This window comes from Lucilia cuprina, chromosome 5, assembly GCF_022045245.1.
Source record: "Lucilia cuprina isolate Lc7/37 chromosome 5, ASM2204524v1, whole genome shotgun sequence".
NCBI lineage: Eukaryota > Metazoa > Arthropoda > Insecta > Diptera > Calliphoridae > Lucilia > Lucilia cuprina.
In genome coordinates, this window is record NC_060953.1 from 28,019,193 (window position 1) to 28,035,813 (window position 16,621).

Consider the following 16,621-nt stretch of genomic DNA (forward strand, 5'->3'; position numbering starts at 1 on the left):
AAGGCTGTTTTTCTTTTCTTAACATTGCTTTAAAAGTGTCCGAAACTTCTTCGTTAGATAAGGTTTCTAGTGAAGTTGATAACCTTTTCCTCTTAGATTTTGAGCTCAAATCCTCATACTGCTTACAGGGAGCACCAACAGTTGATACGCAAATAGCAACTTCTACACATTCATCCAGCCAATCAGAAAATTTCGATCGAAATTTTAGCATGGAATACCGAACACTCTTCAGTTTTATATCAACTGATTTTATAAAATTTTCAATTTTACATATATCAGTTTTATCCACTTTATTTTTATGTGCAGTTTCAATATATTTCAATAAGAAGTTCACTTTATCTTGAAAAGGAGCTGAAAAGTGTTCAAATAAAATGGAGCACAAATCATTTTTTTTTAGTACGATCGCCATGGTTAGAAAATTACAAATAATTACAAACAGATATAAACCTGTCTTATATATTAATTACAGGTACTTAAATTAAATTATTTTTTAAAGGGTTATGATATTCTACCTAATATGTCTAACGTATCCTTATGTAATGAATTTTTCCTCAATAGGTCACTTTAATAAGCTACCTATTAAAGTGACCTATAGGGGTAAAAATCATTACAGTTTAAAAAATAATACCTGAAAATTTTTTAATATATGTAACAAATTTAAGAGTTAACGTTATGGATGAAAATAATAGTGCTAGGTAAATTTTCTAAAAGATGTTGAGTTTTCCCTAATTAATTTGTCACTTAAAAAACCAAAAAATGGGATTTTTTGGTTTTTTGCCTATTATATCCATACCAGGGGCGGGGTTATCGAAACCCGTTACAAAATGATTAAGAACATATTGGGTCATATAAAACAGGTCACTATAATTTGATATCGACTATGCGATTTGAGAATTTTTGCTCAAAATTGAATTTTCTATAAAAAATAGGGTTTTTTGGATGGACCTGGTCCCCTCGGTATCAAAAATTTTTTTAAATTAAAATGCCTATAACTTGGACTCAGTCATGATTTTTACATAATTCTTTCACTGCTTGATATATAAACTTGTTGTTAAGCGAATAAAAAAAGAAATGGCGAAAATCGGGAATATTTGGACCCGCTATTATCAAAAAACTAAAGTAAGAACGGTAAAAATTTAAAAATTTTAATTTTCAAATGCGAATATCTCCTAAACTATAAGAGATAATTTACTGCTATTTTTTATAGTGCTCGAGGAGATTCTATATACGAAATTTTTTTTAAATCGGAACTCAAATGAAGAAATAGGATCGTTTTAAAAATTTAACATAGCCGAGGTGTCCTAATTTGAGGACCCCCCGCCGGGCCCCTGGTTGGCCTATAAGGTCCAAATTCAAAACCTAAACTCGACAACACCTCCTCTTTGTGCATACCAAATTTCATTAAAATCGGATTAACCGTTTAGAAGTTACCGAATTATTTCCCTCTTTTTTTTTCCTATACCACTGTGTAGCATAAAAAATATTTTTTTTATTAAAATGCGAAAAAAATTGCGTCATTCAGAAAAAAGGCACAAGCTGCGGGTTCAAATTATAGGACATCGATTTGCGGGCCTTCTAAAGACATACATATTTACATATCATAAAGTTGCGATATTAATTTATCATTGCCTTTTCGCAAGAGATATTCTAGGGGGACTCTATTTCCACTACTAAAAGGATTTATGTACATTTATCAAAGGATTATGTAATAAATTTTGTATGAAAATTTTCTTCATAATATTGAATAAGTCATTATGATTATTAATGTAATTTCTTATAAGGACATTTTACAAATTCTGAAAATCTTACAAGAAGACCATCTACAGGCCTTTTTAAGTAAGCATGTAGAATTGAAACGATTTTTCAATGCGACTGGATGTATATGTGTCTATAGAATAATGCCTTTAGTAATTCCCCTGTACTGAACATTTTTCCCATTGCGATATGTGTATTTGTTAGTTTATTTTTTGTTGTTCATTTATTATTTTTATTCAATTTTTATTTTATTGCTACCTCAATAATTTGGTAGCAATAGAACGATCAACTAGTAGTAAAGATTTCTATTGCTAATTTTTAAAAGTAGCAATAAAATTATTTATATTTTTATGCTACTACCCCAATTGTAGTTTATGTTTTATTTAGAACTATTTCTACTGCTACTGATTTATTACCACTGCTATATTTGAGAAGTAGCAATAGTTTTAAAAACGTATGATTATAAAGCAAAACAAATGCTACTGCTACAACTTCAGACAATTATTTGGAGCAGTAGTTAAAGCAATAACATAATTCTTGGCAGCAAACGTAGTTCTTCTAACACTGATGCAGACGATGTCGTAATACTTTTAAAGGGAAAGGATCCTAATTTCTTGTGTAGAAGAGCTGAGTAGGCTTTGAATACGGCGTTAATCTCGGCTTAACCAAGAGGCCTCAATGTTAACCAGCAAAAATTAAAATCTGTCTTTTCACAAAAAAGACAAAAATTTCTACGTATACCGAACCTTGCTTCCTGGGCAAGAAGATACCAGTGACAAACAAAGCACATCGGTGCTGGGCGATATGTAGGAGAACTATAGGCATGAAATGGGGTCTTAGTCCTACTACGACTCATTGGCTTTATAAAAGTGTAATTAGACCAATTCTAGCTTATGCTTCAATAATCTAGTGGACTGCTTTAGACAAAAAGTGCAATATCAAACTACGGCAGGGAGTTCAGCGTACATGCTGCTTGCCTATAAGTGGTGCCATGTGTACTACTTCAACTCTGGAAATGTTGCTATTTATTCCACCCATTGAAACCTATATAAGATATGAGGCGGCGCTTACAGCCGAACGGATCTTTACATTATGTGAACTGACCAAAAGCGATTATAGGACACGTCATCAATGTATACTGGACACATTGGAAGGTTATACACAATCATCGATAGATAGATAGAATGTCTTGGACAAGCGGAACATTAGAGAAAATACCAGTAGGAATCCGTTGTTACACGGATGGCTCTAAATTTGGGGATAAAGTGGGGCTGGGATTCTATATTGAAGATCTAGAAGCAGAAATATACCACCGTTTACCAAATCATAACACAAGTTTCCAGACAGAAGTACGAGCAAAAACGGAATGGAACGGAAAGGTAAGAGTTTTGTTTACGATCGTGTTGTGTAGCGCCGTATTATGGTTACAAAGCATTCGTAGATTTCAAAATGTTGTTGCTATCATTAAGACCTGGCTCACACTAGGAAACTTTTTTTGAGAAAGAAATATCAACCAACTCTTTCTCTCACACACCAAATCAAAAGTTTCTCAACAAAAGTTTCCCAGTGTGAACCAACTGGGAGCAACTCTCATCGAGCGAGACGAGCATAGTTGCCAGATGATTTGGGTGCAAAATCGTCAAAATCGTGTAATAGAATTTCAGAAATCGTCATTAAATCGTCAAACTATTTGTTACAGATAATAAACATATTTGATGGTATTTATTCTAATTTTTTATACTTCAGTTCAACTATCGATACTTCTATTAATCGATATTTTTATTTTTTATTAATTTCAATTGATTTTAGTTACTATCTGTATAATCTAAGAAATATATTTCAAAATTCATTATATTGAGTTTTTGTAAACATTGTGATATGTTTTTCAGTAAATTAGTGAAATGTATTCTTTTAATTAAGTTAAATTATGTATTACAATAATTTTAAGGTCACAATGTGCTATGATACGACAAAAACATGTATATAATTAAATAATTTGGTTTTCCCGATTAGAATTTTTTATTTCATTAACATTTATTAATTTTAAACTTAAAATATTTCAAATATGCGTCGATTTTTTTAAGTAATAGACAAAATTATAGTAAAAAATATGAACAATTTTTATAAAAATCCATTTTTAAGAAAATCGTCAAATTTAGGAGTAAAATCATCAAAAAGCCATTTTTGACAGTGAAAATCGTCAAAATGACGATATATCGTCGAATCTGGCAACAGTGAATCCCACACGTTTTCTAAGACCTGGTTCACACTGGGAAACTTTTGATTTTGTGTGTGAGAGTAAGATATGGTAGATATTTTTTTCTCTTTCTCTCACACACAAAAATCAAAAGGTTCCTAAAAAAAGTTTCCTAGTGTGAACCAGGTCTAAGCTCTCTAGGCATAACCAGATTTTGAATTTAATGAGCGAGATTGTAGTTAATTTTTTTTCATCCAGACATTAAGTCACCTTCATGGCGAAACTAATAAGGTGAAGTCATTTCAACAGCTGATTGTTTTTTTGTCCATGGAAATTTAGCACGAAGCTGTCAAACTTCATATAAAAAATCTCTCTCAAACCCGACAATGTCAAACTACATAGACCTGGTCCACACTAGGAAACTTTTGTTGAGAAACTTTTTCTTAATTTTCTTTTAAAGTTTTCTTAATGTCCACATAGAAAGGACTTTACAAAGGCGAATTCATATAAGGCGGTGTTATTCAATCAGCTGATAATTTTTTTCTTAATTCCCGTGGTTTACGTAGCTGTCAAAGTTTGTTATTGTTTACATTTTTATATTTAAAAATGTCCGTTAAACAGAAAAAAAAACTTCGTTAATATTTTGAATTATGTAAGAAATCTAAAAATGCCAATCATCTCGTAAACAAATATCATTTTATTTAAATAATTGGTATGTATGTATACAAATATGATACTAAGGAAAAATATTTCTTTCTATTAAATGTTAACATATTACACAATATTGTTTTATATTTTATATTAAAATTGTGTAGATAACGTGATTCTTCCGGAACACTTAATATTAAGAAACGCATATGAAGTATTTAGCCGGTTGGCGGCAGCTGACTTCTACATTATGGCTTAATTTTGAAATCTATTAAATGTTAACAAATTAAACAATAATGTTTTATATATACACTATGTAGATAAAGAGATTAACCAAAAAAATTCTGTTCCGGAACGCTTTCTATAACAAAACTCATATGAGGTATTTACCCGTTTGGCGGCTGCTACATTATGACCAAATATTAAGAATTACTCCGCCGGATTAGAATTATCCATTCGCAACAAATATTCATTCATTCGTAATATATTTTGATGAATATGTTCTTTTTTATGTTTATTTTTCACAAAAGAATTAAGTTTTACTTAACATTAGGCACCCATTTAAATTTTGCAAATTATGCTGCCGGAATTAAATTTTTCGTTTGAAACAAACCTTATTCAATTCAGAATATATTTTACTCACAAATTTTAATATCTTTATCTTTATTTTTTAATATAATATAAACATTTTACAAAAATTTTTCATCAAATGAATTCGCCGTACTTATGGTTTTTGACATCTACATAAACCAAATGCAAAAAAAATACATGTAAAATGTTGTTGTTGCAGAACTACCACCAAGGCGAATTCATATAAGGTGGTGTTATTCAGTCAGCTGATAATATTTTTCTTAATTCGCCTGGTTTACGTAGCTGTCAAAGTTTGTTATTGTTTACATTTTTATATTTAAAAATGTGCGTTAAACGGAAAAAAACTTCGTTAACATTTCGAATTATTATGTAAAAAAACTGAAAATATAAAGCATCTCGTAAACAAATATCATTTTATGGAAATAATGGCATAATTGGTACGTATACAAAAATGTTATTTTAGAAAAAATAATTTTTACTATTAAATGTTAACATATTACACAATATTGATTTATATTTTATATTAAAATTGTGTAGATAACGTGATTAACTAAAAAAATCTCTTCCAAAACACTTAATATTAAGAAACGCATATTTACCCGTCTGGCGGCAGCTAACTTCTACGTTATGGCTTAATTTTGAAATCTATTTAATGTTAACAAATTAAACAATATTGTTTTATAAATACACTATGTAGATGAAGAGATTAACTAAAAAAAGTATCTTCATGAACACTTTATATAAAAAAACCCATATGAGGGATTTATCCGTCGGCGGTTAAGTTATTATCTGTATAACTTCACAAATATATTTCAAAAGGCCATTTTTGACAATGAAAATCGTCAAAAGGACGATAAATCGTCAAATCTGGCAACAGTGGAGACGAGTAATATTCCATTTCTAAATTAAGCAAGTTGTGTGTGATTATAACTCATTTGTTCGAACCTACACATGCTTGTTTAGTATTTTCACAATAGTGTACGTGTATTTTGATACTATGCAGTACCGTGAATTTAAGAAGAGGTATACTCAAGCATATGTTTAGTAGATATCAGTTCGCAAGATGTAATTGAAAACAAGTAAGAGTGTTATATTCGGCTATGTCGAATCTTTTATACCCACCATCAAATCACTGCCATATAAATGAACTTTGATATTTTGAATATTTAATTATTATATATCGATATTAATGAGAACATCAGGGAAACATTTGAAGATGTCCATTAATGGGGGTTTTACTATTGAGAGTGCTAATTTTTATATTGAGTAGGGTTATTTATACATACATATATGGACCAATTCTCATAAAAGTCTGCTGGAAGATTTCAGTTCCTTATTTGTTTAAAATTCCATCGATCTACTTGTATTTTGAAGCCAAGGAGCATTAAAGTCATAAAATATATTGCGGTATTCGTATTTTTCGCGTCATTTTCTGGGGCGGAATTTATATGGCGTAGTGTCATTATGGACTGATCCTCATAAAAATTGACAGAGAGATTCAGTTCCTTTAGAAGAGATAGATATATTAGCTTACACGAAACTAGTTTATGTCGAATTTCATAAATCTACTAGTATTTTTAAGCCAGTGCTGAGCTTTAAAGTAATTTTCTGAAGGGGTCTTATATGGGGGAAGCGTCAATTATAGACCGATCTCGTAAAATTTTGTAGAACGATCTTGGTTCCTACAGGTGATGTTTATATCGAATTATATCGAATGCATCGCTTTACTCGTTTTTTAGCCCAGTAATTAACTTTTTGATGGGGATATTATATGGGGGTAGGACAATTAAGGCTCGATCCTCATAAAATTAAGTTAAGAGTTTTTGACTAGCAAGGAACTTAATTGAGTCGAATTTTATTACTATACTCGTATTTTTAAGACAGTAATGGGCCTTAAAGTATTTTTCTGATAGGGACCTTATGTTGGGGGTAGGGTCAATTAAGGCCTGTTCCACATAAAATTTGGTAAAGAGATTTTGGCTTATGAAAAACATAAACATAAAATTTGGTAGAGAGATATTGCCTAGTATAAAACTTATTTTAGGAATATTTGGTAAAGAGATTTTGGCTAGTATAAAACTTACTTCTGTTAAATTTCATCGCTATAGTCGTATTTTTAAGCTAGTAATGAGCGTTATAGTAATTATATGGAGGGACTTTATATAAGGGGTAGGGTCAATTATAGACCCTACCCCTCATATATTCGTTTGTTTAAGCCAGTAATGAACATTCAAGTCATTTTCTGAAGGGGACCTTATATGGGGGGTAGGGTCAATTATGGACCGATCCACATAAAATATCATAAAGAGGTTTTGGCTAGTAAGAAACTTACTTATGTCAAATTCCATCGCTATACTTGTGTTTTTAAGCGAGTAATGAGCGTTAAAGTAATTTTCTGAAGGGGACGTTGTATGGGGGGTAGGGTCAATTATGGACCGATATAAATAAAATTTGATTGAGAGATATTGGCTTGCATGAAACTTATGTGTGTTGAATTTCACCGCTATATTCCCATTTTTAAGCCAGTAATGACCGTTAAAGTCATTTTCTGAAGGGGACCTTATATGGGGGGTAGGGTCAATTATGAACCGATCCACATAAAATTTCATAGAGAGCTTTTGGATAGTAAGAAACTTTCTAATGTCAAATTTCATCGCTATAATTGTATTTTTAAGCGAGGAATGAGCGTTAAAGTCATTTTCTGAAGGGGACGTTATATGGGGGGTAGGGTCAATATGGACCGATATACATAAAATTTGGTTGAGAGCTATTGACTTATGTGTGTCGAATTTCATCGCTATATTCCTATTTTTAAGCCAGTAATCAGCTATTTAGTCATTTTCTAAAGGGGACTTTATAGGGGGGGTAGGGCCAATTATGGTCCTATGTCCGCCATAATGCAGAATTATTATGCAAATGTCAAAAAACTGACCTATGCGAAATTTTGTGATATTTGCTTCATAAACAACGAATTTGTGAATATTTGAAGCTATTTATACAATATTCCGGGGGGTACATTTGTATGGGGGCTATGTAAAATCGTTGACCGATTTTGCCCATTTTCAACACCAAACATTTCTGATCAATAAAATATATTTTGGGAAAATTTCATCTCAATATCTCTTATTTTGTGGACGCTATCGTGCCAACAACAGACGGACGGACGGACATGGCTAGATCGTCTTAGAATCTTACAAGCTCCCAGAATATATATATATATATATATATATATATATAATATATATATATATATAATATATATATATATATATATATATATATATATATATATATATATATATATATATATATATAATATATATATATATATATATATATGTATATATATATATATATATATAATATATATATATATATATATATATATATATATATATATATATATATATATATATATAATATATACTTTATGGGGTCTTAGAGCAATACTTCGATGTGTTACACACGGAATGACAAAATCAATATATTAAAATAAATTTATTTTAATTGCAGATGTTGGTAGGCCACAAATAATTTTTCCTAAAGAGGACTATGGTTCAAACTACCACTTTTTTGTTAATTTTAGATATATTTCAAATTAATCGAAAACATAAATTTGAGTTATTAAGCTTATGTGAAGTTGGTGATCGTTCTTGTGCCAGATTATTACGTTAATTATTAAAGTACTTCCTTTTATCTTTCATATTCAAGATTAATTTTTTTTAATTTTTAATTTCAATTTAAAATAAAAAATCTGTATTCCGAATTACATTTTACTTTTTTTTATGAAAAAAAGCAACTTTAGTGGTTTGTTATTAATGTAGTTTAATGTTGATGGAAACAAAATAGATTTATTATGACCTACAATACTGCATTGGAAAATTTGTTAAAGTGCGACATAAAAAAATAGTTTTGACCAAGAAAAGAGGTCGTCTGAACCATAGTGTAGAAGCTTTATTTGCTTATAGATTTTTGATTGCTAGTAAAGCTATTTCTGATCAAGAAATATTAGGCGTAAAAACTCTTTGGTGGTTTTATCTGTATGGGTCCTAGCCCAATTACCATCGATATAACGAAGAGCAGATTCGTATCTAGTTGGGTTTTAATTTTTTGTGGTTTTCTTTAGAGTTGACTGTTTTTCCTCCAAAAGTGTGCTATGAAGACTTCATTGACAGTGTTTTAGTTACATAGGTGACATAGGCTGTTATAAATTTATTAAATTTAATAAATAATATTAATCCTAGAAATATGAAATTATACATGAGGATTTCAGAGTATTTGGACATTTTCGTTCTTCAACATATATTTTTTGTATTTTTTATATTATTAAAACCTAGAAATACGAAATTAAGCTTGTATTTTGATTTTTAAAATAAAACTGAGCACCCATAAAAACAAAAAAAAATTTTGCGTTTTTACGGTCCCACGTCAATATTTAAATAAAACTAAAATTAAGCAAAATTATACATAATTACGATAAAATTTATATTAAATAATATTTTAAATATATTCGTAATTGGTGAAGGGTATCATATGGTCGCTCGTACTCGAATATATTTTCTTGCTTTGTTTAAGGAAATATTTTACTGTGCAACAAGAAAATGTTTCCCGAATGAGACCAACGGGAAATTAATATAGGCAAAATTGCATAAATATGTTAGAATAAAATTGCATAAATATGTTATATATAAAATTTAATCCTTTTTCGTAATAGGTATATATTTAGAAAAACTGTTAGAAATATGAACATTTTGGACCTCGATAAAATCATGATTGTAACGAATTTAAGAATTTTTGAGATCTTAAGGAGTAGAGTAGAAGAAAAATTTGTAAAATTTGACCTGTGAACTCCAAATTTTATGGGTAAGAATGTCCGATTTGAATAAAATTTGGAATATATATTTTATATTATCTGGTTTTAAATACTCTGAAAATACTTTGTTTAAAATGTGGCAGAGTAAAGAATTAATACGTATTTTCTTAAATTTTACAAAAAAAAAATGCGATTTTTCGAAAACAACAGAGTTCAAATCGTAGGTACAGCTAAACTGTAAGAATTATTGATCTAATTTTTTCACCGTTTTATTTACTTATCTATTGTCCATAAATCCCCATGAGATCTTCCAAAAATTTTGAAATTAGTTGAACAAAGTTTCAAAAGAAACTGAAATTTGAGATTTGAAACGGCTGTTGAAAAATTCAAACTTTTTTGGTTAAAGCTGACAACAAGTTCGCGTTGTCATATACGGACAAAAAAAAACTTTAGAAATTTCCAACCACTTAATTATAAAAAATAAAATCATGACCTTTGGCATAGCTTAATTTTTTGTCATACACCGAACTAATTTTTCAAATAATCTGTTATCAGTTGCATCGGCAACTGATCGGGGTTGTATTTCGTTTTGTGTAGGATAAAATTAAAATAAATATCGCCAAAAATGACGCTTACAAAGCTTGAAACTAGTTAATGTGTTATATTATTTTATGTTTAAGTTTATATTAAATGTATATAAACTAATTTTATTTTCTTCATTACAGAAACTGCAGACCATAAACGACGAAACTAACAAATCATGTTCTGTGGGTAGTAGCGAACACAATTTATTAAAAAATAGAAGTGAGCTGGTTATTCCTTATGATCGGAACCGGGTTCGTATATTAAAATATATTGTTGTGCTTTTTGAATAAAAGTAGTATTTTTCATTTATTCTTAATTTATAATACCCTACAACAATACAGTGTAGCTAATGTTATACATTGAAAATAATCCATGCTTAACTTTATAAAAATTGCAACTACTTTTTCGTAATAGGTATATATTTATAAAATATATATTTATAAAAAAAGAATAGTATATAAATATGGATGCAAACGATACATCGATAGAAAATACTAACGGTCTATAAATGCGTTTTCAAGATGTTCATGCGGATATTACACTAGCAGATGGCTCAGTTTCTACGATAAGGTTATGTCTACCAATCGTAATATCGTTATAGGGTAATTTACTTACCGAATGCAATAAAAAATTTAACACTAGTTAGTTCTCAAGCATAGTTCTCAAATAGAGACAAAAAATTGCTCGTTACAAATCAGAGATAGACATAAATAATGTGTCCCCTTTTTTTTAATTTGTTGAATGTATGAATGTATTCTCTCCTATACCAGGAACTTACTGTGAAAATAGGTAATGCGACACTTTTGCCCAAAACACTATCATTTTTGGCTGAAATTTTCAATTCCCATCAATAATTTCGCGATAAATATTGTATTTCTTATGCGGACATTTGGTAACTATTATTATCCAATGTAAATACAATCTAGATTTAAAAATACTAATGCCACAATTGGACCAAATCCTTGTATTGCACTTGCACAATATTTGACGATTCTACTGTCGCTGTGATGTAAAAGAGGACTTTTTGGTACTGACTGTTTTTTTAACACACTGTGGTGAAGGGTATATAAGATTCGGCACAGCCGAATATAGGATTCTTACTTGTTTAGTTTTGACGTCGATGTATCGCCTATCAAAATATTAATGATAACATTGAACAATAGTAATAAAGTTACATGTGTAACACTGTAACTCAGAGAGTTCTCAAATTACATCTATATTACAAGACACCGGGTTTAAAAGTTGAGTCACCTGAGATAAAACCCGCTATATGTTTTAGGCTTTGTATTATATATAATTCTACATAATGTTAAAAATATTGCAATCCTAAGTATCATTGTATAATACACCCAATCCCCTTGCAAAAATCACTTCTGCACGGTATCATTCAATATTTTACGTTTTATTTTTTAAAATTATTTGAATAAAAATAAAATATGTATTATATTTTGACCATTTATCAAAAACTAATTATGTTGATTTAAATATAAAACATAGTTTATATGTATGTATAACAGTAAATTCTTATTCCAAATTAGGTTATCTTGTCACCACTTCCACATAAGGAAAATTCAACTTATATAAACGCGTCTTTTATTGAAGGATATGATAACTCCGAAAACTTTATTATCACTCAAGATCCGTTAGAAAATACAATAGAAGATTTCTGGAGAATGGTATCGGAGCAAAGCATTACTACTATAGTTATGTTATCTGAGGTTAGTATTTTAATAAATACATTTTTAAACTAAATTCTATATATATCATAAAGGTATTTTTATAAAAAATTGCTATTTTAAATTTGTTTGAATTTTCAATACCAAAAATTATAACTCTGTTTGGAAATTAAAATTTAAAAGCAAGAAAAATTAAATATCCATAGTTAAAAAACTATTTTTTCTATTTCAAGAAAATTAAACAAAAACAAAATAAACTAATTAAAACTATTTTAAACAAATTGAGGTTTTTATAGATAACTGCAATTTCGCGCACAATCCTTAAAGGTGTTAACAAAGTAATGTGTTTAGTGTTTTTAACAATTTTCTCACCAAATTAACGAATTCACTCGGCACTCGTGAATGTGAGATAGTAAATTCCCATATGTAAGAGTCGGACTTCTTATCATACATTGATTTTAATAATTTTACATATCAAAATTTGAAATATACATATATCAAAATTTGAAATTAAACCTTTGAAGTGATGTAAATAAGTATTTGAAAACATATTTAAATTTCATACATATCCTTTGAAAACAAATTTGAAAATTGTTGTTTTCAAATGGAAAATCGAAGCCTTCTCAAACAAAAAGCCAGTTAAAAATTAAATATACATATTTTTAAAAGTATTTAAAATTTTTATAAAAAAGCAAGTGGTAAGATTGAAACATAAAATTTTTTAAACGTATTTCAAGTATTCTTTTTCATACATTTTTTAAACCCCAATTATAATGCTTACTATTGTAAAATTTATATGTTTTTTACATCGCCTGAAAATATGACATTCACACATTCATTTTATTATATTTTTCATTTATATCGGATTATTTTTCTTATATTTAACAGTTTTTCGCTCTCTTGCTGTAGAAAAAATGTTCGTTTTTATTTTTTTAAAGAAAATTTTCTAAATTCAATAAATATCAGACACTATATTGTGTTAAACGTTTCTTGTAATTATCATATTTATTTCAAAGGCTACACTTTTTAATTTAAAAACAATTTGAAAAATACGTTATTCAGTTAAGATAATTTTAAAAATTTTTCACAAGTTTGAATTAATTAGGTGTACTATTAATTAGGTGTACTAAGGAGTGAGATCGAAAAATTCTTAACACACGTTTTTCATTACATTTTTCAACCAAAGTATTATTTGATTTTTTTTTTTTTTGATCAAGTTACCTTTGAAAAACATGTCAGTTATTATGTGTAATGTCAATTATAAAATTTTTTTTAGTTAATCTGATTAAAATGAGTGACCAGAAAAAAGTGCGTACTGAAATTATTTAATATTTTCAACTAAACCCAACTTGGTCTTATAAAAAGTTGGCCAAGCATACAAAGGTCTGCCGTCAAACTGTTTTCAATGTTATTAAACAGTACCGGGAGAACTTGTCAGTTGATAGAAAACCTGGTGCAGGTAGAATGAATGGTCCACATGATGTTTCTAAAGCCAAAAAAATAGAACCCCTTTTTAAAAAGAGCTCCCAACACATCCGGTAGGAAAGCAGCTCGGTTAGCTCAGTGCTCGGACTATTTGGTCCGAAAAGTTAAAGCTAATGCAGGTTTAAAAACATACAAGGCTCAAAAAGTTCCTGACAGGAACGCTGCTAAAAATTTAGAGGCCAAAAACAGAGCACGGAAATTGAAGTCAAGTTTTATAAAAAAATGTTCTTGCTGCATAATGGATGACGAAACGTATGTTCTGGCAGATTTTTCGCAACTTCCAGGTCAAAAGTTTTATGTTGCTGATGCTCGAGGGAATGTTGAAGAAAAGTTTAGGACCCAAAAGCAGACAAAATTTCCCAGAAAGTTCTTGGTATGGCAAGCAATATGCAGTTGCGGCAAAAGAAGCCAATCATTTGTTACAACGGGCTCTATAAATACCGAAATTTACATCAAGGAATGTTTACAAAAAAGGCTGCTTCCATTCATAAGACTTCATAATGTGTCCACTTATTTTTGGCCTGACTTGGCATCCTGTCACTATGGTAAACAAGCCTTTGAGTGGTACAAGAACAATAATGTGGTATTTGTACCAAGAGAGGCAAATCCTCCAAACTGCCCGGAGCTAAGGCCAGTGGAGAGATATTGGGCTATTGTTAAACGAGAATTGAAGAGTACAAAAAAGGTGTCCAAAAGTGTGGTAGATTTTAAACGGAGATGGACTACATGTTCGAGCAAAGTGACAGAAAGCACTATAAAAACGTTAATGGAAGGGTTTCCGAAAAGGGTTCAAAATTTCATCACTAGTGATTAAAACTATAAAAATATTTTTTTTTTGTAAATTGTAATAATAATTTGAATCAAATAAAAAAATAAAGCTGTAAGTTTAGTGGTTTCTTTTTTATAAACATATATGTATGTTAAGAATTTTTCGATCTCACTCCTTATTAATCATTAATTTATTTAAAAACAAGTAAGAAATTATAGTCGGACGAGTTCTACCATATAATACCCTATTCCTTTTACAAAAAAAAAATGATTTAGTTGTTATAATAAAGCATGTAAGTTGATTTGTGCCTTGCCTCAGATATACTTAAGCCGTTTATTGTTGAATAAAAAGTGAAATTTTAATGGGGTCTTTTCATAGGGGCTAGAGTCATATGAGTACCTATAATTTTAGAATCCGTGAGGGTCATCAAGTCTAGTATAGAACTTGGTTTTGCAGCCTTTTGCCGAGATAGGAGTGTATTAAGCATAATTATGAACTTAAAAGCCCTATTCGGCGAGTTGTATGGGGGCTAGGTGAAATAATGGACCGATCTTAACCATTTTCATTAGGCTTCGTCCCTGGGACAATAGAAGATCACGTTTGATTCCATTTTATCTTCCCCGCAGTGTTCTTTATTTAATGAATAAAATTCATCTTCCTCCAGGGAATATTGTAATTCTGCATTATTCTCGTTTGCAGTTTTTTTTGATCCATTATCCGTTGTAATTGTAAAAAATCTGATTAAATCGATGTTGTAATCCATTAGGACTTCCAGTATCACAGACATATCGATACAATATTCGAAATTATTAAATTTTTATTAAATTTGTTATACTAATTCAAAAGTTATAAACATATTTTTTTAAAGCAATTAAAATTACTCGAAAAAATTAACTACCAACAAATTGTTTCAATTTAGATACAATAGAGAAATTCGCGTCCCAGGATCAGAATATATTCAAAAAATTAAAAAAAGATGCATAACAAAAAACTACAAAAAAGAGCAATTTAAAAAATTCGAAGAGATCGATAATCCACTTATTTTTGGATATATAAAGTGAGAATCGAAAAAATCTATATAAAAATTATGGGTACCAGGGCAGGATAAATAGTAGTGAAAAAAAACAATATTTTCTTAGCACTTTTTTCTAGCATTTTTTCTAATTTTTTAGCACTTTTTTCAAAAAAAAAAAAAAAACTAGCACTTTTTCCTAATGAGATGTTGGCAACACTGATTACAGGAACACTTAAATCATGTCTAGTTGCTGCACCAATTTTTAAGGACAAAAATTTTCCTTTGTTAATTTCCGTTTTTAATTTTTGTGATCCTTAAGAACTTAAAAATTTATTTTCTGAGTAATATATAAAACTCAAAGAATAATAATTAAAACTAAGTTTTTTAATAAAACTTAAAAATAAAAGTCATTGTTTTAACCGATAATGCATCTTTAGAGAAAAATTTTACTCTCAATCCTAGTATTTGATTTTTTTGTTTTAAATTTTTAGAATAATCATTATTTTCTGTCCCTGATTTAAATCATTTGATTATTTTTCTTTTTTAATTTTGATATTTTAGTTTTAACAACACACTTTTCACGTAATTTGAATACAAATCTAGATGAGCTTATGTCTCTGCAGATTTGGTGTATGCGGATAAAGAATTTTCTTTTTGAAATTTCCATTATCACATAGTATTTTACACATTTTATTTTATCACCATTTATTTCGAACAATTCATACAAAAAACTGTCCTTTGGTCGCATCATTTTATTTATTATTGATTTGGAAGTCAAAAACATACTGATTTTTGTTGCAAAAACAACAAAAAAATATGTATATATAAATGTTAAAATAATCAGATTTTTACCTAATTGTCAATATTTATTAAGTACTTAATAAAAATTGTTCATACAAATTTTATAACAAGTGTTTTCTTAATGTTTATATTATTTTGGCTATAATTGTGCAATTATAATATGCAGTAAACTCGTCTTTTCTTTGAATACTCTTGATTTATGATCTTTCAACAGTTGAATATGCAGTACTACTTAATAAAAATTTTAATAAATTTATAGGTATAGATTTAATTTTAATATTTGCTA

General features: G+C 29.0%; 1 protein-coding gene across 1 annotated transcript in view; it reads left to right on the forward strand.

The window, feature by feature from the left end:
- The window catches only part of LOC111685427 (tyrosine-protein phosphatase 69D), a 210,655-nt gene extending 197,481 nt beyond the window's left edge, over positions 1-13,174 (forward strand). Inside the window, exons 8-10 of the mRNA XM_046952424.1 lie at positions 10,730-10,840; positions 12,128-12,307; positions 13,154-13,174. Coding sequence (XP_046808380.1) covers positions 10,730-10,840; positions 12,128-12,307; positions 13,154-13,174 — 312 coding nt within the window. The remainder of the gene's footprint in view (positions 1-10,729; positions 10,841-12,127; positions 12,308-13,153) is intronic.
- Positions 13,175-16,621: the final 3,447 nt, after the last annotated feature.